General features: G+C 54.3%; 1 protein-coding gene across 3 annotated transcripts in view; it reads left to right on the top strand.

Annotated features, from left to right (window-relative positions):
* Positions 1-21,143, top strand: part of Dpp9 (dipeptidyl peptidase 9) — a 34,298-nt gene extending 13,155 nt beyond the window's left edge. For 2 of the 3 annotated variants that reach the window (XM_032900742.1, XM_032900741.1), the window contains exons 4-21: positions 1,092-1,204; positions 2,077-2,250; positions 2,320-2,488; positions 2,607-2,720; positions 4,725-4,853; positions 7,002-7,063; positions 9,600-9,700; positions 10,570-10,747; positions 10,868-11,030; positions 14,415-14,494; positions 15,482-15,634; positions 15,937-16,072; positions 16,569-16,714; positions 16,937-17,083; positions 17,621-17,773; positions 18,320-18,462; positions 19,415-19,526; positions 20,383-21,143. In XM_032900742.1, the coding sequence (XP_032756633.1) occupies positions 1,092-1,204; positions 2,077-2,250; positions 2,320-2,488; positions 2,607-2,720; positions 4,725-4,853; positions 7,002-7,063; positions 9,600-9,700; positions 10,570-10,747; positions 10,868-11,030; positions 14,415-14,494; positions 15,482-15,634; positions 15,937-16,072; positions 16,569-16,714; positions 16,937-17,083; positions 17,621-17,773; positions 18,320-18,462; positions 19,415-19,526; positions 20,383-20,475 (2,366 nt within the window). In that variant the 3' untranslated portion in view covers positions 20,476-21,143. Of the gene's footprint in view, positions 1-1,091; positions 1,205-2,076; positions 2,251-2,319; positions 2,489-2,606; positions 2,721-4,724; positions 4,854-7,001; positions 7,064-9,599; positions 9,701-10,569; positions 10,748-10,867; positions 11,031-14,414; positions 14,495-15,481; positions 15,635-15,936; positions 16,073-16,568; positions 16,715-16,936; positions 17,084-17,620; positions 17,774-17,907; positions 18,027-18,319; positions 18,463-19,414; positions 19,527-20,382 lie in introns of those variants that run through there. The other variant, XM_032900743.1, reaches the window with a different exon arrangement.
* Positions 21,144-21,718: the final 575 nt, after the last annotated feature.

Below are 21,718 nucleotides of genomic sequence, written 5' to 3'. Positions count from 1 at the left end.
ACAAGAGGAATTCAGGGTTATCCTTATCTACCTAGCAAGTCAGAGACCAGCCTGGGCTACAGGACACTCTGTCTAAAAAAGCAAAAGAAAGGAAAGTGACCCAAAGAGGTGGTCATGTTCTGTCACCTGCTGGGCCACCGAGTAAGGAGGCTGGCTTGCACGCTCAACTGCTGTGCACCCAGCCAGAAAGTGCTGAGAAGTCAGCTAGGAGCACGATAGCTTCTCCAGCAGAGGTCCAGCCCCGCTGTATACACATGCACGTGTCCTGTCCCAGTCCATTGCCCATACTCCCTCAGCGACTATTGGTGTCCTTCAGTCAGGGCTCAAGTCTGTTTGTCCTCAGAGGTGATGGCCACAGGAGCCTTGGGCTTGGGGCTTGAGGAGGGTAGAGATGGAGCTGTCTCTATCCAGGCTAGAGTGGCTGGAGCCAGGGCTGCAGTGTGAGGACGTCCCTTCTAAAAGCACCTGCCGTGACTGAGTGTGTGACGTGCACCAAACATGCACACAGCATGAGTACACTCCTCCCTTCCTCCCTAAGGTTTCCCTTACTCCTATCTGAGAATGGCTTTGTCCTCAGTCTTTGCCAGTGTCTCTCATACAGAGGGTTCTTCTAGAGTCACCCCTGACTGCAGAGGCTGCTGCAGCCACTGGGGCCTGAGTCTCAGGCTGGGAGAGTCTACCACAGAAGTGACCAAACGGCAGGGCTGGGGTGACAGCTCAGTGGGTAAAGTACAGGCTATACAAATGTGAGGACCCACAATCAGATCCCCAACACCTGTGTCAAAGCCAGACGTGCTGGTTGCATCTGTCAACCTGGTGTCTGTGCCAGGGAAGGGAAGCTAGGAAGACACCTGGGGCTCATTGAGTAGCCAGCTAAGTCAGGAGGAGACCTGGACTCCAGCATTTGGGAGAAACATGCAGGTGGATTCCTGTAGGTTTTAGGCAGAGAGGGAGAGAGAGGAGATACCTGATAGCTTCTATGTGTGCACGGTGATAGACACATGTGCTCTGACTAGAGAGAGGGAGCCACGGCCTGATAACCTCTCAGGTACTCCCTCCAAACTCTTGAACTTTCTCTGACTCCTCCCCAGGAATGCCTTATGGTAGCCGAGAGAACTCCCTCCTCTACTCCGAGATCCCCAAGAAGGTACGGAAGGAGGCCCTGCTGCTGCTGTCCTGGAAGCAGATGCTGGACCACTTCCAGGTGAGCCACCCGCACCACACCGGGCTTCTGGGAGCAGAGCTGTGACTGGGGTACTTTAGGTCTGCCTCTCCTTCCTGTCTGCACCTTCAAGTGAAGGGTGAGTCAGAGACCTGGCTAATAATTAATGTGACTGCCACAAGGAGCTGAGTGAAGGGGTCACCTGGCAAGGTTGGACTCTGTGGCTGTAAATATTACACAAGCTGCAGCTCAGTGGCAAGCCTCGCCCAGCATGTGCCAAGGCCCTGAGGTATCTCAGAGGGAAAAATAGCACCATCACAGTGGCATACCTGAGTCCTCCCATCTTGCCCACTCACTCCCAGCTTGGAGTACCTCCCTGCCCTCCTGGGTAGCCTTCCACACAGTGCGATGCTAGGACTGGACCCCAGGCACTCACATTTGCCTCGTTCACACTCGTGCTCTGAGCTGGCCCCAAGCCCAGTCCTCAGGGTCACTGCATGGAACACACAGGAAGCCCTAGGTTCTAATCCATCATATCAGGCAGTGTCGTGGCGCATGCCTGCCAGTCCAGCTCGGAGCACGTGAGGTAGAGGCAGGACGACTGGGAGTTCAGAATTATCCCCTGCTGAGTAGTGAATTCCAGGTTCGCCTGGCCACACAAGACATTCTCTCAACAAACAGACCCTTCCATGTTCCCTATGATTCTGTCCAGATAACTTGCTCACTGGGATCCCCCCACCCCACCCCCAATGGGGATCCCAGGACAGGTGATTAGTAAACCTTGGGCGTGTTCTATACAGCTGTGGATTTAGAAGGGCATGAATGGGGTACGGGATGTCCCCACAGATCTTCAGCATGGGGACAGCGTGTCACAATGAGGAATCTGAGTGAAGCTGTGTCCCCTGTGTCCCCAGGCCACACCTCACCATGGTGTCTACTCACGAGAGGAGGAGCTGCTGCGGGAGCGCAAGCGCCTGGGCGTCTTTGGTATCACTTCTTATGACTTCCACAGCGAGAGTGGCCTCTTCCTCTTCCAGGCCAGCAACAGCCTGTTCCACTGCAGGGATGGTGGCAAGAATGGCTTTATGGTGAGGCATGACCTGTGTCCTGGGGTGGGGATGTGAGGCTAGCACCCTGACCCAACCTCCCTGTCCCAGGTGTCTCCGATGAAGCCTCTGGAGATCAAGACGCAGTGTAGTGGGCCACGCATGGACCCCAAGATCTGTCCCGCAGACCCTGCTTTCTTTTCCTTCATCAACAACAATGACCTGTGGGTAGCAAACATTGAGACTGGGGAGGAACGGCGTCTCACCTTCTGTCACCAGGGTGAGGCCTGGGCATGAGCAGGGTTGGGGATGACAGTCTGCCTGGTCGTGTCATCGTGTTATGAAGATAGCTGTTATGAAGGATGGCTGTGTGTCACTTACAGTGTACCCTTTTCCAGGTTCAGCCAGTGTTCTGGACAATCCCAAGTCAGCAGGTGTGGCCACCTTCGTCATCCAGGAGGAGTTTGACAGGTTCACTGGGTGCTGGTGGTGCCCCACAGCCTCTTGGGAAGGTAGGGAGTCCACTTGTCAGTACTCCAGTCTGACTTAATGTCCCTGAGTTAGCCGTGTGGGCTCAGAACCAACACTTAGGGTCTGCACAAGACAGGAAGAGGACAAAGACCTTGCCTCACCTGGGCCTGCCATTCATATAAACCATTAAATTACTGGAGAAAAGAGGACACCAGGTGAGCCATGGGCAGCAGAGCCTCATCCTCAGCCCCTCACTGGGAAAGTCTAAGGCAGGGGCTCTACCCCGACCATGCTCCCAAGAACTCACTAGGGGATTCTAGGTGAAGACTCCACCCCTGACCACACCCCAGCCTCTCACTGGGGGTTCTAGGCAGGGCTTCATCCCCCTGACTATACCCTCAGCCCTTCACTCAGGGGTTCTAGGCAGGGCTTCATCCCCCTGACTGTACCCTCAGCCCTTCACTCAGGGGTTCTAGGGAGGGCTTCATCCCCCTGACTGTACCCTCAGCCCTTCACTCAGGGGTTTTAGGCAGGGCTTCATCCCTCCTGACTGTACCCTCAGCCCTTCACTCAGGGGTTCTAGGGAGGGCTTCATCCCCCTGACTATACCCTCAGCCCTTCACTCAGGGGTTCTAGGGAGGGCTTCATCCCCCTGACTGTACCCTCAGCCCTTCACTCAGGGGTTCTAGGGAGGGCTTCATCCCCCTGACTGTACCCTCAGCCCTTCACTCAGGGGTTCTAGGGAGGGCTTCATCCCCCTGACTGTACCCTCAGCCCTTCACTCAGGGGTTCTAGGGAGGGCTTCATCCCCCTGACTGTACCCTCAGCCCTTCACTCAGGGGTTCTAGGGAGGGCTTCATCCCCCTGACTATACCCTCAGCCCTTCACTCAGGGGTTCTAGGGAGGGCTTCATCCCCCTGACTGTACCCTCAGCCCTTCACCTGACTGACTATACCCTCAGCCCTTCACTCAGGGGTTCTAGGGAGGGCTTCATCCTCCTGACTGTACCCTCAGCCCTTCACTCAGGGGTTCTGGGAGGTCTTCATCCTCCTGACTATACCCTCAGCCCTTCACTCAGGGGTTCAGGGAGGATTCATCCCCTGACTATACCCTCAGCCCTTCACTCAGGGGTTCTAGGGAGGGCTTCCACCTCTGACTGTACCCTCAGCCCTTCACTCAGGGGTTCTAGGGAGGGCTTCATCCCCCTGACTATACCCTCAGCCCTTCACCCAGGGGTTCTAGGCAGGGCTTCCTCCCCCTGACTATACCCTCAGCCCTTCACTCAGGGGGTTCTAGGCAGGGCTTCATCCCCTGACTGTACCCTCAGCCCTTCACTCAGGGGTTCTAGGGAGGGCTTCATCCTCCTGACTGTACCCTCAGCCCTTCACTCAGGGGTCTAGGGAGGGCTTCATCCTCCTGACTGTACCCTCAGCCCTTCACTCAGGGGTTCTAGGGAGGGCTTCATCCCCCTGACTGTACCCTCAGCCCTTCACTCAGGGGTTCTAGGCAGGGCTTCCACCTCTGAGCCACACTGAGGCATCCTAGGCCAGGCTCCACGTCTGACCAGCCCCTCACTGGGCTGTCCCATTCCCCCAGCCCCTCGTTGTGGTGTTTTGTACTTCCAGAACATATGAGAATGTGTGTTGAGGTTATCAGGACAAAATCTCCCTGACTGAGCAGCATAGACAGCAGAGATTCATGATCCCACAATGGCCTCTGTGGGTCTAAGGTGCAGTGTGTCAGATCTGGCTTTCCCAAAGGCTCCAGCATACTCCTTGTGTCCTCTACGGTCCCATGTTATTGTGTCCTGGTCCTCTGAATATTCCTGTCATACTGGCCCAGGGTCTCCACCTGACCTCGTTGTGAAGCGCACGGGGCAGGGCCTCAGGCTAAAGCTAGAGTAGATGGTTTCAGGGACCAGCCTGACTCTACATCGCCAGCAGGCGTCTGCTGAGCTGCTTCAGCCCTGCTCCTGTCCCTCTGTGAGGCTCAGAGCCCCTGTTTGTTGTGGGTGAGTGGCCTGACTCTTCCTTGTACCCCATTAGGTTCGGGAGGCCTCAAGACCCTACGCATCCTGTATGAGGAAGTGGACGAGTCTGAGGTGGAGGTTATTCATGTGCCCTCCCCTGCCCTGGAGGAGAGGAAGACAGATTCCTACCGCTACCCCAGGACAGGTGGGTACCTGTGGCAAGACCCCCTGCTACTATGAGGCCTCCACATTGCAGCTAGTTATTGGGTCTCATGGTCCCAGAACTCAGAGCCCACAGACCTGTAGGTAGGTCTAGCAGGTGAGTCTGACTGTGTCCTCTAACCACCAAATGGCATGTCTCTGCACATCTCCACACCAGGACAGCCAGACAGGCAGACTGAGTTAATGGGAGATTCTGCAGCGCAGTGGCGCCACCTGCCATCTCAGCACTCAGGAGGCTGAGGCAGGAGGTTTATGAGTTCAGGCCAGCCTAGGCTCTATAGTGAACACCTGTCAAAACAAAAAACAAAAAACAAAACGAAACAACACCCAAAACCCCCAAGGGATTGAAAGGGACTGGCTCTCCTGGCTGAGCCCTGTCTCTTTGATGTCTCAGGACATTAGAAGCCTCAAGTCAGCAGTAGCCCCTGCCAGCCTGGTTCAACCTTAGGCTGCCTGCAAACCTGTGGGAGTCACTGGCCTTGGACTAAGGCTTCCTGTGCACAGAGCCCCAAGCTCCACCCACCCGTACCACAAACTGGGTGTGGTGGGGATACACCTGTCATTGCTGCAGGAGTCAGGAAGATCAGGAGTTCAAAGTCAGCCTGGGCTACATGAGACCCTATCTGTAAAAACAAAATAAAGTAAAATAAAAATAAATAAACCAACCAACCAATCAACCAGACTGCCATTGCAGACACACAGTGAGCCTCTCAAGATACTCTAAAGGACCTAGGCTCTCTACAGGACGTCTGTGAGACTTTCCACATTTAGCCCATGCTTAACAGATGTGAAAAGTCAGACTCAGTAGGTGTCCCATGGTACCCTGTGCTGGTGCCTGAGCCATCTCCCAGGATTTGTTGCCAGCTCTCCAAGAAAACATTTCTAGCCACATCCCACCTCTTAGAAGTGTGGCCTGGGACTGAAGAGTTGGCTCAGCAGTTAAGAGCACTGACTCCTTTTCCAGGGGTCCTGAGTTCAATTCCCAGCAACCACATGATGGCTCACAATCGTCTGTAATCTGTAATGAGATCTGATGCCCTCTTCTGGTGTGTCTGAAAACAGCTACAGTGTAATAATATAATATAAAATAAATAAATCTTTGAAAAGAAGAAGGAGGAGAAGTAGCAGCAGCAGCAGCAGCAGCAGCAGCAGTAGTAGCAGCAGCAGCAGCAGCAGTAGTAGCAGCAGCAGCAGCAGCAGTAGTAGTAGCAGCAGCAGCAGCAGTAGTAGCAGCAGCAACAGCAGTAGTAGCAGCAGCAGCAGAACGCAACAACAACAGCAGTAGCAGCAAGCAGCAGTAGTAGCAACAGCAGCAGCAGTAGTAACAGCAACAGCAGCAGCAGCAGTAGTAGCAACAGTAGTAGCAGCACCAGCAGCGGCAATCAGCAACAGCAGCAGCAGCAGCATAGTAACAACAGCAGCATAGCAGCAACAACAGCAGTAATTAACAGCAAACAGCAGTAGTAGCAACAGCAACAGCAGTAGTACAGCAGCAGTAGCAGCAACAACAGCAACACAGCAGTAGTAATGTAACAGTAGTAGTAACGGCGACAGTAACAGCAGCAACAACAGTAGTAACAAGCAACAGTAGTAGTAGCAACAGTAGTAGCAGCAGCAGTAGCAGCAACAACAGTAGTAATAGCAACAGTAATAGCAACAACAACAGCAACAGCAGCAGCAACAGTAGCAACAGCAGCAGCAGTAGCAGCAACAGCAACAGCAACAACAGCAATAGTAGCAGCAACAGCAGCAGCAATGGTGTGTGAACTGTCCCAGCCTGTGGCCACTGCCTCCTAAGGGCTGGGCCTGGCTTCATGTGGTGATGTGTCCTATCCCTGTCCCCACGTTGGTTTCACAAAGGCAGAGACAGGGCCGTGTTCCTTCTGTGTTGCATTGTTCTATTCCAGCTTTTATCATACCTGGCCTGTGCTCCCAGGTGACAAAGGAATACATCTTAAATCCCCTATTAGGAATGTGGTCCAGGCCCTGGTCAGATTATCCCTGCCCCAAGGACTATGTCATGCCCAAGAGGAGCCATGCCACCTCCCCACTGGTGCAGCCACACAGACCCTGGCCAGGGCAGCCTCTGACAGCCTGGCACTCACCTGGCCTTCTCCCATCTCTTCCACAGGCAGCAAGAATCCCAAGATTGCCCTGAAGCTGGCTGAGCTCCAGACGGACCATCAGGGCAAAGTAAGAGCCCAGCATATGGGGAGCCCACACAAGTAATGAGGGGCGGTGAGCAGCCAATCTACTCTCTGTGACATGCATGGTGCTGCCAGTTGGCCTCACCTGTCTTCTGTGGTGGCCAGTGACTCAAGAGTATGGTGGCCATAAGCCCAGAACACTGGGGCACATTGCCAGTGTGTCAGTCTCCAGGTCGCCTCATGTTGGGCAGGGCAGTGTTCTAGATCCTTCTCTGTCCCCTCCTCCTTTGCACTGCTTACGTATAGGCACTGAGTAAGGCCTTGCCACCCAGTGTGTGTGCCAAGCAACCAGGGCAACATGGTTCCTGATACGAGGTCTCTGTGAGTGCATCCACTGCCTCTGCAGGCCGTTCCACCACTGATGCACCTTCCCCAATCCAGTGAGAGCTGTTGACAGCACTTCTGAAGTCCAAATCCCTCAGGTCACCAAGGGTGTGTGACACTGAGGCAGCTCCTGGGCCTGAGGGTGTATGGCGCTTGCTTTTGGAGACATCAGGCAGGCATTTTATGCAGCTGCAGGAGTGTGGCCCCTGGGAATTTCATTCTTGGGTTAATATGCTGTGTGTGTGTGTGTGTGTGTGTGTGTGTGTGTGTGTGTGTGTGTGTGTGTGTGTGTGTGTGAAGGTCAGAGGACAGCTTTTGGGGGTCAGCTTTCTCCCTCTACCTTGTGGGTTCTAACAGTCAGACTAGACCTGGGAACTCCTGTCATGAGCTTGGTGACAGGGTCCTTTCCTGTGGAGCTATTCCACTGGCCCCCAGGCAAGTTTTTGAAAAAACTTTGGTAACATTCAGGAAAGTGTAAGACCCACCCCATGTGTTATTTGTACTGTTTTCTTTATGCATAATATTAGGGCCTCACTCACCAAGACCTTTGTACAATCTTCAGAACATTTCAGCATTGCCAGTGATGTGGAAGTTACCACCAAGCTGTGGTTTTTTTTGGTTTTTTGTTTTTTTTTTTTTGGGGGGCGGTGGTACTGGCGTGCGGTTCAGGGTTTTTTTTGTTTGTTTGTTTTTCCTTTTTTTAAAAAAAAATGTATATGAGTGCAGTGCCCATAGAGGCCAGAAGAGGGCATTGGAGCCCTTAGACTGGAGTTACAGGCAGACCTGAGCTAGCTACCCTGTGGGTGCTGGGAACTGAACTTGAGCCTGCAATCACTGCCCCATCCTCAGCCACACACAGGCCTCTGCAACACACTGGTCCCTGAGCTGCTGCGGGCTGCAGCAGCTGACAGCTGTGGGCTGGTGACCTCGCCAGGGTCGCCACTGAAGACCCTGCCTCCCTTTCTCCCCATCATCTGCTTGCTCAGTGTGACCAAGACCCCTTGATTCTCCAGGGGTGACTCAGGGCAGAAACAGGTGCTTCTAGATCCACTGTACGTGGCAGGGAGCAGAGTGTGCTGTTGTGGTATCCCCCACCCCACCCCCTCCGCCTCCAAGGAGCTGTCACTGCAGCAGAGAGGCACAGGTTGGTGACTTTGATAGCAGAGATGCTGTCTACAGCCATACAGATTGGTGTTGGTAGGGCTGGCTACCTCTGAGAGCTGGACAGGGTCTGTCCCAGCAGCTCAGGTGATCACCTGTCTTGAGGTTCTAGTGGACACCTTGTGAGAGAGAAGGCGCCGAGGACAGAGACGGAGTTGGGGGGGGGACAGAGGGAGGGGGAGAAGGAGAGAGTCAGTCAGTCAGTTGGTCTGTCTGTCTATTTCTATCTCCTTGCATTTCTCCCTTGAAAGATATAACATGTTGGATTAGGGTCTCCAATCCAGTGTGACTTCCACCTTAGCTATTATACTTCAGAAAGCTGCCTGCCTGCCTGCCTGCCTGCCTGCCTGCCTGCTGCCTGCCTGCCTGCCTGCCGCCTGCCTGCCTGCTGCCTGCCTGCCTGCCTGCCTGCCTTTCTGCCTGTCTGCCTGCCTGCCTGCCTGCCTGCCTGCCTGCTGCCTGCCTGCCCTGCCCGCCTGCCTGCCTGCCGCCCTGCCTGCCTGCCTGCCTGCCTGCCTGCCTGCCTGCCTGCCCTGCCTGCTGCCTGCCTGCCCTGCCTGCCTGCCTGCCTGCCTGCCTGCCTGCCTGCCTGCCTGCCTGCTGCCTGCCTGCCTGCCTGCCTGCCTGCCTGCCTGCCTGCCTGCCTGCTGCCTGCTGCCTGCCTGCCTGCCTGCCTTGCTTCCTTCCTTCCTTCCTTCCTTTTCACAATTTATTTATTTTGATTTTTTTGAGTCCTGGAACTTACTATATAAACCAGGCTGGCCTCAGACTCAAAGAGATGGTCCTGCCTCTGCCTCCCCAGTGCTGAGATTAAAGGCATAAAACGTCGCACGTGACTTTATTTTCATGTATGATTGTGCACATATGCATGTACCGTGTATGTGCAGTGCTTATGGGGGCCAGAAGAGGGCGTCAGAGCTCCTAAAACTGGCATTCCCCACCTGGTAGATACCATGTGGGTGCTGTGCATCTAACCATCTGGCACTGGAGATCAGTGAGACTGTGGTGATGTGCATGACATGGCCCTGTTTCTCTAGATCGTGTCAAGCTGCGAGAAGGAACTGGTACAGCCATTCAGCTCGCTTTTCCCCAAAGTGGAGTACATCGCCCGGGCTGGCTGGACACGGGATGGCAGATAGTGAGTGTCTGGGGAACGGGCAAGTACCTGGAGGCTGTCTGGGGCCCCACCAGAGTGGAGCTCAGTGCCCTGCAGCCATGACTCTTCCCCTCAGGGTCCCTCCCAGCCCTAGCTGCAGGACACAAAGAGGGAACTCAGGTGTCAGGTCAGTCTGACCAAATTCCCAAGAGTGGGGCAGGGGAGAAGGAAACACTAGGCCACAGACAGGGTGAAGGGTCACCTCTGAGCCCTTGTGGTCCTGAGTTCTCCACAGTTGGAACAGAATGCAGAGACAAACAGCCTTTCTCACCACTTCCTCCTCATCTTCCTTTCCTCATGCTGTGTAGCTGAGGGTGACCTAGAATTCGCTTTGTAGCCAAGGATAACCCCGAACTCCTAAACCTTTTGCCTCTACCTCCCTACTGCTGGGATGACAGGTTCATGGCCATGTCAAAACTATTTCAAAATAAAAACTTTAAAAGGCCTGGGTGCAGAGCCATGAGACACCGTGATCACACCCAGCACCAGAATAGAGTAGAATACTTTTTCATTTTGTTAGTGTTGAGCGTGATGGTACACACCTGTCATTTCAACACTGAAGTAGAGGCAAGGAGGGTCAAGAGTTCAAAACTATCCTCAGCCATAAAAGACCCTACCTTTAAAAAGTACCCCCCCCCCAAAAAAAAGAGAAAACCATCTGTGCCATTTGTGAATGCTATCTTAGGCCTAAGTCACATGGATTGTTGTCACTAGAGTTTCATTTAATCTGTCCCAGAGATCATGCACCAGTTAGTTCTCCTCTATACCCTTCCTGGCCATGGGCAAGGCTGGCCTCTATGTGCTCTGCCAGCCACTGAGGTCTCCTGCTGCCTCCTCTCTTGTTCTTCCAGTGCCTGGGCCATGTTCCTGGACCGTCCCCAGCAACGGCTCCAGCTTGTTCTCCTGCCCCCTGCTCTCTTCATCCCAACCCTTGAGAGTGAGGCCCAGCGGCAGGAGGCTGCCAGAGCCATCCCCAAGAACGTGCAACCCTTCATCATTTACGAAGAAGTCACCAATGTCTGGATCAATGTAAGCAGGAGTGCCAGGATGCCCACTGTCCCCACACCTAGGTCCCCAGTGTGATACTGGGCTAGCCTCAGGGTTTTGGTCAGCTGTGGAGTCCTCTGACTCTATCGTCTGTCCCCACAGGTCCATGACATCTTCCACCCGTTCCCTCAGGCTGAGGGCCAGCAGGACTTTTGTTTCCTCCGTGCCAACGAGTGCAAGACTGGCTTCTGCCACCTGTACAGGGTCACGGTGGACCTTAAAACCAATGACTATGACTGGACGGAACCCCTCAGCCCTGCGGAAGGTGAGCAGAGCCTCAGTCTCATAGGAGGCTGAGGTGGGGAGGAAGGAATAGCCGTACCCTGACCCACATGGCCCTTGTGCCATTGGCAGCTGTCAGCTATATGTTTGTTGACTGGTTAGGTGGGGTTTTCTAAATGTCTATGCAGCAGGGCCAGAATGAAAATAAAGAAAGAAGGAAGGGCAGACATGACTGTTTAGGGATGGAGAAGGAGACAGTTTACTGTAAGTAGAGGGGAGAGCACAGCCAGAGGCAGACACATCTGGGACAGTCCAGTAGAAACATGGCCTGACTGAGCTAGGCCATGGAAGGAGAGAGGGAGGGAGAACAAGAGAGGAGTCATAGACCAAGAGGGGCAGCCTGGGCCAAGAGACTGGCATAGCCAAAATGGCTGTGGTATATTGAGACTGGAGGAGTGGCAGATTGTGTTTTTGGTGGAAGGCTGTAACCCAGTGGAGGAGGCAGGGTGTGCTGACCAGGGGGCATGAAGCAAGTAGTGATCTGGGATGGTGGGCAAACCTTCCAGCATCTGCATTAGTGTGTTAATGGGTACCTCAGGTTCCCCCACCCCCGATCCCTACCCCCGGCTTTGAAACCTAATAGCTGCCACCAGGGCATTCGAGTTTGGCCCCAGTGAACTGCTGTGTGTCACCTGCATTTAGTTTCATCGTGTCCTTTTTTGGGTACGGCCATACCTGCTCACGTCTCTTTGCCCATGTTTGTGTCCCAGCCTCAGCCATCTGACTTCGGAGCTTCGGATGCGCTGGGCCTTGGCCAAAGTGGTTGACTCTAGGGGCCAAGGTGCTGATATCTGAGAAGGAACATGGTGTGTGCTGGTGCTCACCTGTGACCCCAGTCACCACAGCTGAGACTGGAGGGTCAAGTAATAATGCAAGGGCAATTAAAGGTAGTGTCTCTGGCCCTGGGGGACGTAGAGAAAGTCACGTGGCAGAGAGAATGGGGACCATTTTTCTAACAGTGAGCCAGTGTCTCTGGGTGACATGCTACTGCAGAGATCTGAGGAGGACTAGAAAGGCCTGGGGCAGGGGACACAGCCGTGCAAAAGGGGCTGTGTGTAGGACAGAGCTGTGGTGTTGGAGGCATCTAGAGGAGGATCTGGTGGATGGAGCAGGGAGAAGGTGGAGAGGGTGTCTGCATGGACTGCAGACAAGACTTAGGACTGGGCTGTGAACCGGAAGTAGTTGGTTCTCCATCAGTGTGAAGTGACTATTTGTGTTTCTGTGGGACTCAGGGCAAGGAGCATGAGATCAGACCACAGTCAAAGCCAGAGCTGCCCCAGTGGCCTTGATCTGACACGTGGGTCTTGGCTGACGGTCTTCCCAGTGGAGCAGGTCCTGGGACTAAGGATGACTTGGGGTCCAGTTGGGGGCACAGAGAATGCAGGGTTCATCGGGAGAGAGGAGCTCAAAATGTGTTGTGGAGTCAGTGGCTTGAGGTGGTGAGTCTGAGTAGATGGTGCTTCTAGGAGACAAGTCATGGCTCCTGGCATGATGGCAGGTGACCCCTCAGGACCTGGGGACACTTCTAGGCTGCTCTAGGTCTCAGCCTGTGCAGTGGAGGTGTGTCCAGACACACCTCCACAGGCTACATTTGGGGAGCAGCATTCCTGCTCTACCTGCTGCATGCTAGCAGCTTGCTCAGATGTGACAACTGTACATGTCCCTAGACACTGCTCAAGCCCTCCTTGAAGACATGTCATCTTCAGTAAGCACCACAGTTAGGAAGTGCCACATGGCGTCATAGCAGGCTGCAGCAGCCATGGGCTCAAGGGACAGAATGACTGGAATGGTACCTCTGAGGGCCTGGTATCAAGCCTCATGTCCTGGCTACTTGGCACTGAGTGACCAAGGTGCTGGCCAGGGTTCTGTCTCCATGTCACTTCTGGCAGTGACTCAGTGTCACAGGGATGTCACCAACTCTGTGTACCCTGCTGGGGCGCCACCACTGAACTCAGGGAACTTTGCCTAGAAACTCTTCTACAGCTCATGGTTGCCCAGCATAAGAACCAGATGCCAGGGTGCCTAGCCCCGCAGGCTTGCACAGGGTCCATCATTGACCTCCTGGCATCATCATGCGATGATGAGAGCTGTGTGTCTGAGCAAGTGAAACCTGAGGAAAGGGCTGGCCTGGCTGGGGCTGAGTTGATACAGTGTCCTCCTGACACACAGGAAGGCCTGGGCTTTATCCAGCACCACAGAACCATGTGTGCTGGCAAGTCTGTCATCATAACATGCAGAGGGTCCAGACTTCCAGGTCATCCTCAGCTACTTAGTGGGCTTAAGCCTAGCCTGGGCTACATGAAGTCCTGTCTAAAATCGGGGACAGGGGGAGGCAGGGGCCAGGGCTGGAGATATGGCTCAGCTGTTAGCACATTGGCAGCTCTTGCTGAGGACTGAGGTTCAGTTCCCAGCACTCACAGGGTAGCACACAGCTGTCTATAGTTCTAGTTCCTAGGGATCCTATGCCCTCTTCTGGCCTCTGCAGGCACTGCATGCACTGAGTACACACCTGAAGTAAAAATTAAGAAGGAAGGGTGGCTGTTGAGGATGAGAAGGCTGACATGATAGGAAAGAGGGCAGCTTTGGGAGGACACAGAAGAAGGTGGGCTGTGACTAGGTGACCTGGGGCTGGATGACAGCAGACAAGTGGGTCACTGAGACCATGTGATATTGAGAAGCACAGTCAGAAATCCAGGGCTGGGAGCAGGGGTAGTAGTTTTGTGTGTGGGTGGGACATGTGAGCTCAGGGCCTGGACAGTGATAGGTCTCCTGATGGTCTTAAACTAGGAGAACGGCACCAGATAGCCACCTGTCACCCCAAGCCTCCCAGTCAGCATCTGATATGCCCTAGCAGATGCCTGGTTTCTGTCTAGTTGGGCCTCAGAAGCATGCTTAGACCTGTTAACCCAGCAGGCCTGCAGGAAACAGAGCCTGATTCTATTTGTGGTTGTTGGGTTTGCTCATGAGATGGGGGTCTCACTATATAGCCCATGCTGGCCCAGAACTCAAAGAGATCCTCTTGCCTCTCTGTGTTGAGAGTGTGGTGTGCTCATTCCTGCCTAGTTGCCTGATGAAGCCTGGTTGTTTCTGGTGGCCCAGGATGATGTAGTGAGAAATGGCAAGTTGTCACATGCCATGTCTATTATAAATCAGGAAGACCACTTCCTGGCTGTTTTCTGGAAGTGCTGGGCTGCCCTCACTAGGACAGATACCCCCCCCACCTGACCCCTGAACCTCCCAGACAGGTTCACCCATTGCCCTTTAGGCCGGGCTGATTGCCCAGCAGTAAGTAGGCTTCCCTTGGCTTCAGACTACCTTGCCTGTCCCCTTATTGCATGCCTCACCTCTCTGCTCTCCTTCCTCACAGATGAGTTTAAGTGCCCCATCAAGGAGGAAGTTGCCCTGACCAGTGGCGAGTGGGAGGTCTTGTCGAGGCATGGCTCTAAGGTACCTGGTCTCCCTAGCCCCTCCAGCTGGCCGGGCCATGCATTTGCTGGCCTCTGCATTTTCCTGCTGCTCCAACTCCTCCCCTTCCCGAGTTCCTACCAGGGGCCTCAGCAGGGAGGTGTCCATGGGGAGGCTTGGCTCATTCTCAGTGCTGCCCAGGACTCTGCAGTCCACTGTGTGACTAAGTGCTGAGTGGAAGCCCGGCATCCACCCACTTCCTCCTGGGAGCTCCCCACATGGTGGCTGAATGTGTTTAGACATCTCATCAAGGTCCCCCCAAGCAAAGAATCAGAGTTAAAGATTTTTTAATCTGCTCTGTGTATTTCTGAATTTTTTTTTCCCATTTTTAAACTTTGCATTGCTGGGTGTGGAACCAGGATCCTTGTGAGTCCTAGGCCTTTTCCCACTGAGCTGCACTCCAGCCACACACATTGGGAAACACTCTGATTGCCCATACTAGTATGTCCACATCCCTACCTGTATTGCCACAGACAGGGCTTCCTCGTGTGGCTTTGAACCTCTTACTTCAGAATCAAGCGAACAATGAGGCTGAAACATTTTCAAATACTGCAAAGAGTGATGAGCCTCTCATTCCAACACTTGGGGCTAGCCTGGGCTATACAGCCAGCCTCAGCCTCAGAACAAGACAATTGGTTAGATTTTTTCTATTTTTTTTCCAGAAAAGGTTTCATATAGCTCAGGCTGGCTTTGATCTCACTATGTATGTGGCTGAGAGTGACCTTGAACTCCTGATCCTCCCTAGTGCTCCACCATGCCCAGCTTATGTGTTGTTGGGATGGAACCCAGGGTTTTATGCATGTTGGGTGTGCTTTCTTCCCCCTCTGGGTGCATCAATGGGACCTACAGTGGCCTGCCTGTCCCTCATGCTCTACCCTCAGTCTGATGTGTGACAGGGCTGCTGCCGGCCTGGGGACGGGAGCAAGTGTGGCCAAGGCACTCTGGTCATGAAGCCCCCATTGCCTGCAGATCTGGGTCAATGAGCAGACGAAGCTGGTGTACTTTCAAGGGACAAAGGACACACCCCTGGAACATCACCTCTACGTGGTCAGCTACGAGTCAGCTGGGGAGATCGTGCGGCTCACCACGCCTGGCTTCTCCCACAGCTGCTCCATGAGTCAGGTGTGCATGCCATGCCACGCCTACCCGAGCTTCTCCAGGTCTGGGAGATTGAAAGTGTGGGGAGACTGCTCCCTCTGATCCAGTCCACAGCCCCTAGCCTCTTAGAACACTGTAGAAGTCAGGCTGATGCCTGTCCATCCAGCATGGGGCCTGGGTCTCTAGCCTAGGAATGGCCCAGTGAGGGCGGTTTCAGGATCTGCAAAGGGTGTGGCAATGTTCCACAGGTGGGTGGGGCTGTACGGTGTCTCTGGGGAAGGCAGAAGCCTGCTCCTGTACACTGAGTGCCACCCTGTGGCCAGCAGAACTTCGACATGTTCGTGAGTCACTACAGCAGCGTGAGCACGCCGCCCTGTGTGCATGTGTACAAGCTGAGTGGCCCCGATGATGACCCACTGCACAAGCAGCCGCGCTTCTGGGCCAGCATGATGGAGGCAGCCAGTGAGTAGTGTGGCCTGCCAGCCAGGGGGAGGGAAGGGCACAATAGACAACCGGGCTCCCAGGGGCAGGTCACACATGGGGCAATAGTCATCTCCAGTCAAGAGAGGTTCCCTGTGTCTCTCCTGACTTAGGTGTGGCTGCAGATGTAGGCTGCCACCCTATATACAGAAGTTGTGTCTTAGGAAAGCCTTGGTCCTTCCTGGGCAGGTAATCAGTGTGGCCATTTCTTGAAAAACAGCAGGGAAAGAAATCCAAGGTCAGCCATGGTTGGGGGTATGCGCATTGCTCTGCCTTCCACCATACTCCATTTCCCCAAAGTGGCCAGAACTCTGTGTGGAGGAACCCTGGCAGGGTGGGCAAGTTCTTGGCCATAGGGATTGTGTGACCCATGTGGTGGCCCCCAGGCAGCTCCCCCAAGATCATCTTTCAGGCAGAAGTAGCGGGTCCTCAGGCCAGGTCTCACCAGCCCCTCCACACAGTACTTTTGCTTCCTCAGGTTGCCCTCCAGACTATGTACCCCCTGAGATCTTCCACTTCCATACCCGTGCAGACGTGCAGCTCTACGGCATGATCTACAAGCCACACACCCTGCAACCTGGGAGGAAGCACCCCACTGTGCTCTTTGTCTATGGGGGCCCACAGGTGGGTGCACCCTGGCCCTGCCTTGCCCGCCCCCAGCACCCCCTGCAGCTCTCACTGCCCGCCCCCTGCAGCTCTCACTGCCCGCCCCCAGCACCCCTGCAGCTCTCACTGCCCGCCCCCAGCACCCCCTGCAGCTCTCACTGCCCGCCCCCAGCACCCCTGCAGCTCTCACTGCCTGCCCCCCAGCACCCCTGCAGCTCTCACTGCCCACCTTGCCTGCAGGTGCAGTTGGTGAACAACTCCTTCAAGGGCATCAAGTACCTGCGGCTCAACACACTCGCATCCTTGGGCTATGCTGTGGTGGTTATCGATGGTCGGGGCTCCTGTCAGCGGGGCCTGCACTTTGAGGGGGCCCTGAAAAATCAGATGGTGAGTTCCACTCCTATAGTGTGAGACCCTTTAGGACAAGTGGGACCCAGGGAACACAGGTGCCCTCCACTCTTCCCAGTCCTGAGTGGGAAGAGGATGGTGGCCCAAACAGCCTACCACTATGGAGCTGCCTCAGTCCAGGGCACACAAGGGTATGACAGAAGAAGGGGACAGATAGGGTGGTGGGGACACTGGTGTTTAGCGTGGTGACTGGGACAATGGTGGTCATGATCGGGATAGTGGTGATTGTGGTGGTGGTGGTGGTAGTAGTGGTTGTAATGATTGTTTTGATAATAATGATGGTGGTAGTGTTAGTGAAGATGGTTGTGATGGTGGGGATTCTTATTTTGATGGTGGTGATGGTGGTGGTGCCAGCCCTGCAAACATAAAGAATAGCTTTAAGCGAGGCCATTCTGGACAGACACTTCTGAATACTACTTGGAGTCTAAGAGGACAGGCTTCTCACTAGCAACATGATGGCATGGTGTGGGATGCTGGTCGTCCCTCAGTGGAAGACACAGTGCTGGGTTTCCACAGGGCCAGGTGGAAATTGAGGACCAGGTGGAAGGCTTGCAGTATGTGGCTGAGAAGTATGGCTTCATTGACTTGAGCCGTGTTGCCATCCATGGCTGGTCCTATGGTGGCTTCCTCTCGCTCATGGGGCTCATCCACAAGCCACAAGTGTTCAAGGTGGGTGTCACTCCTGTGTAGCCACCTGCAGCCTGATGCCCAGCCACCCTTAGCCCCTTGTGCCCACCCCAGAGCCCCACCCCAGAGCAAGCACCTCGGCAGGGGCCTTGCCACCTGGCTATCTCTCCCCGCAGCCACCCCACGAGGCCGAGTCCCCCTCCTCATTGCCTGCCTCCACCGACCTCAGGATGGCATCTGCCAGCAGCTCTGTGTGGGAGGCCAAGCCCGGGACCCCCGCCTCGGAGGGGCAGAGGTGGGGCATGCTGTGAAGAGCAGCAGGGAGCGCAGGCCCCGGGACTGGCAGGGCACTGTGGGGCGGCGGCCATGAGGAGGCGGAGGAGGCAGGAAGGTGGGACGGGCCCTCCCTCCACATCCTCGTGCCCCTGAGCAGCTTAAGGCCCACAGGAACATGTCTAAGGGCCCCCTTCCAGCCTCCAGCCCATGCATGTGCTTCCTAGCCCTCCGCTGAGGCCCACAGTCTCAGCCAAGGCCAGACTCCAGATCAGTGCCTCTCTCCCTGCCTAATCCATCCCCTGTGTCTTCCAGGTAGCCATTGCGGGTGCTCCTGTCACTGTGTGGATGGCCTATGACACAGGGTACACAGAACGATACATGGATGTCCCCGAAAACAATCAGCAAGGCTACGAGGCAGGGTCTGTAGCCCTGCACGTGGAGAAGCTGCCCAATGAGTAAGCCACCCACTCACCATCTGCCACCCAGTGCCATTTCCAGCAGGCCACCCACCTCCCATCCTAGCTGTCCTGCTGAGCTCAGACATCCAGGTACCTGTTATGGATGTCATCAGACCGGGCTCCAGAAGTGCAGGATGTTAGGGATAAGTCCAGCCTGGCTCCCACACAACTCCAGTAGCCCCATGAGCTCCTCTCCTGCCTTGATGACCTATCAGGACCTTTTCTCACACCTGGTTACCTGCCAAATGCAAGTGTCAGACACAGGTAGCTACAGGGCGGCGCAGGCCTCTCCACTGTGTGGAAATCCCCACTATTGCCAAACATCACTCCACTGGGATGGCTCTTTCTCAGCAGGGATACAATGTTCTAGAACTAGAGAAGTAATAAGTATATAATATTATGAAGCCACAAAAGTCTCAAAGGCTATCATTGGCCTGAGCACCATCATTGCATATTAATGTATAAAGTTGAAATAAGATGGCTGGGCCTGGGCCCAGGGATAGAGTGTGCCCAGCATGCAGGAAGCCCTGAGCCCCATCCCAGCACTGTAGAACCTAGGCATGGTGGTACATGTCCTGTCATCCCAGCACTCAGGAGATTGGAGGTGGGAAGATCAGGAGTACAATATCACCCTTAGCTACATGGGTAGTTCAGAAGCAGCCTGGCTACATGAAACCTTGCCTCAAAAATAAGTAAATCTAAGTTAAAAGAGAAAATTCACCTTCTTGGTTATTCCTGCCACCTTCATATGAGGAGCTGCAGGTGGCTACTGGCCGGTGCATAACACAAGCAATGTCAGTGGTGGTCATGGTGGGAATATGCTTCCAGCATATTCCCACCATGCCAGGATGCCTGGGAACTAGAGCTGGGGAATGATTCTGAGCCCATGGGCACTACCCCACCCCACCCCCATCCCCCAGGGCCTTACCAGCTCCCCTGTCTTCCCCAGGCCTAACCGCTTACTCATTCTCCATGGCTTCCTGGATGAGAACGTTCACTTTTTTCACACGAATTTCCTGGTGTCCCAGCTGATCCGAGCAGGGAAGCCGTACCAGCTCCAGGTACATGGTTTGGGGACCACGGCAAAGTTCCAGGCTCCCATCTTCTGCCCCTTCTATAGTCTGAGCTCCAAAGGGTCCTGTGTCAAAGGTCACCACATCCCAGGTTGCTTTAGTGCTGGGAATACTTGTCCTCAGTGATTACACCTCAGTGAGACCCCAGCTTTGAATCCACTTGGCTCCAGGCATGGTGTCCCCCAGTGATTAGAGACCCAAGAGGACTTGCCTGAGGGAGAGGACTTGCCTGAGGGAGAGGACATTTAAAGGTGCATGAATGAGTGAATTGGTGAGGACTGAGGCCCAGGGAGACCCAGACCCGGGTGACAGCCATGAGAGTGAGAGCCCTGAGATTTGGGGACCTGGGTGGGCATGGGAGTGGGGTAGGGTGGGATCTGCTGGGCGGATCCTTGTTGTCGAGGAGTAGCTGCGGCCTACTGCAGAGGCAGATCTTCAGCCCTGAGGTGGGGAGGTGATGTTAATGTGTGGGTGGACTATGGGGGAGACACCAGACAACCAGGACAGTGGAGGGGCAGGGCTCTTTCTCTGAGGTAGGTGATGTTTGCTTCCCCTAACGTTGTGAGAATCTCAGGGACCTGAGGTTTGGGCGGGATTGGTGTCCTCAGACTTGTCTGGGAATGGATTTATAGTGGGCAAAGGTAGCTATAAATTTCAGCTTTTCCCCACATCACATGTGGCTGGCAGCTATGATCTGTGGAAGAGATCCACTACCCTGGACCTGGTGATACAGTAACTAACCCATGTCACCAATGCCTTAATGTGGCAAGCCATTAGTGCACCTCGCCCCAGGGGTACATAGGGTCCCCGGGTGGGCCTGACAACAGCCCTGCCTCTTCTGCAGATTTACCCAAATGAGAGACACAGCATTCGCTGCCGTGAGTCCGGAGAGCATTACGAGGTGACGTTGCTGCACTTCCTGCAGGAACACCTGTGACCTCAGACCTGCGTCCTTACACCACTGCTGCTTTTCTTGTGTTTTTGTAATCTTTTAATTTTTGAAGCTTCCAATTTGTTTGCTTGCTGCTGCCTGGGGGCCAGGACAAAGGTGGTGATGGCCCCCATGCCACCGTCCTTGAGCTGGTGAGAAGCTGCGACTGTGTCCACAGCCTCTGTCAGGCTGCCATGGCCCTGAATGTACAGCACCATCCCAGCGCAGAAGCATGCGCCCCCCACCGCCTCCTGCAGAGTCATGTGTGCTTGGGGTGGGCATTTTAAATAATTATTTAAAAGACAGGAAGTTGGCGGTACCGAGCAATGAAATTGAAGGTACAGCACTGGGTGGCTGGGGACCCCACGCTCTCCCAACACCCAGACTGTGGAGCTGCCAGGTCCCCATCTGGGAGCCTTCTGCCCTACCTGTATGCTGCCCAGCTCCTCCCCACTCACCACCTAGGGGTGCCAGGGTCAGGAATAGGACCTGTCCTTCCCCACCCCCTCCTACCAGAGTCCAGCATAAAGAAGTAAAAAAAGAAAAAGAAAAAACAAAAAAAACAAACCAGAAACCACCTCTACATATTATGGAAAGAAAATATTTTTGTCAATTCTTATTCTTTTATAATTATGTGGTATGTAGACTCATTAAATGAATCCAAATGAAAATGGTGCCACTGTGAAGCTCCTTCTCAAGTGGTGTTGGTTGGAGGACAGAGGGATTGCAGGGGGTTCTGTGGGCCCTTGGGTCCCAGGCTGGAAACTGAGGACTGGTGATGGGAGAGTGGGAGTGGGGACAGTGTCAGGTATATAGGACAGCCCCGTGTAGGCTCCAGCCCAGCACCTGGGAGGCAGAACCAGGTGTATCTCTGTGAGTTTGAGACCAACCTTGTCCACAGAAGGAATTTTATGACAGCCAGAGAAACTGTCTTAAAAAAAATCAATAATATTATAGAAGACAATTAAAGATGAAAGACTTCCCCATAAGTAATCTCACATGGGTCAGCTGGTCTTCACTGCCAGGTTCTGTCCCGATTCTGGGAACACACATGGCCTCTGTGGTTAGTGAACTAGTCCATTCCCTTTCATTTGAGAGAAGTGTGGGAACCAGAAATGGGCTCATGAGATGGTTCAGCAAGTTTAAAGTGCTTGCTGCCAAGCCTGACGATCCAAGTGTGATCTCCAAAACTGTTCCGGTTAGAGAAAACTGGCCTGCGAGCTGCCCTCTGACTTCTGCAGTGACTAAA

Source organism: Rattus rattus, chromosome 4, assembly GCF_011064425.1.
Source record: "Rattus rattus isolate New Zealand chromosome 4, Rrattus_CSIRO_v1, whole genome shotgun sequence".
Lineage (NCBI taxonomy): Eukaryota > Metazoa > Chordata > Mammalia > Rodentia > Muridae > Rattus > Rattus rattus.
This window is presented reverse-complemented; position numbering and strand designations above follow the sequence as displayed.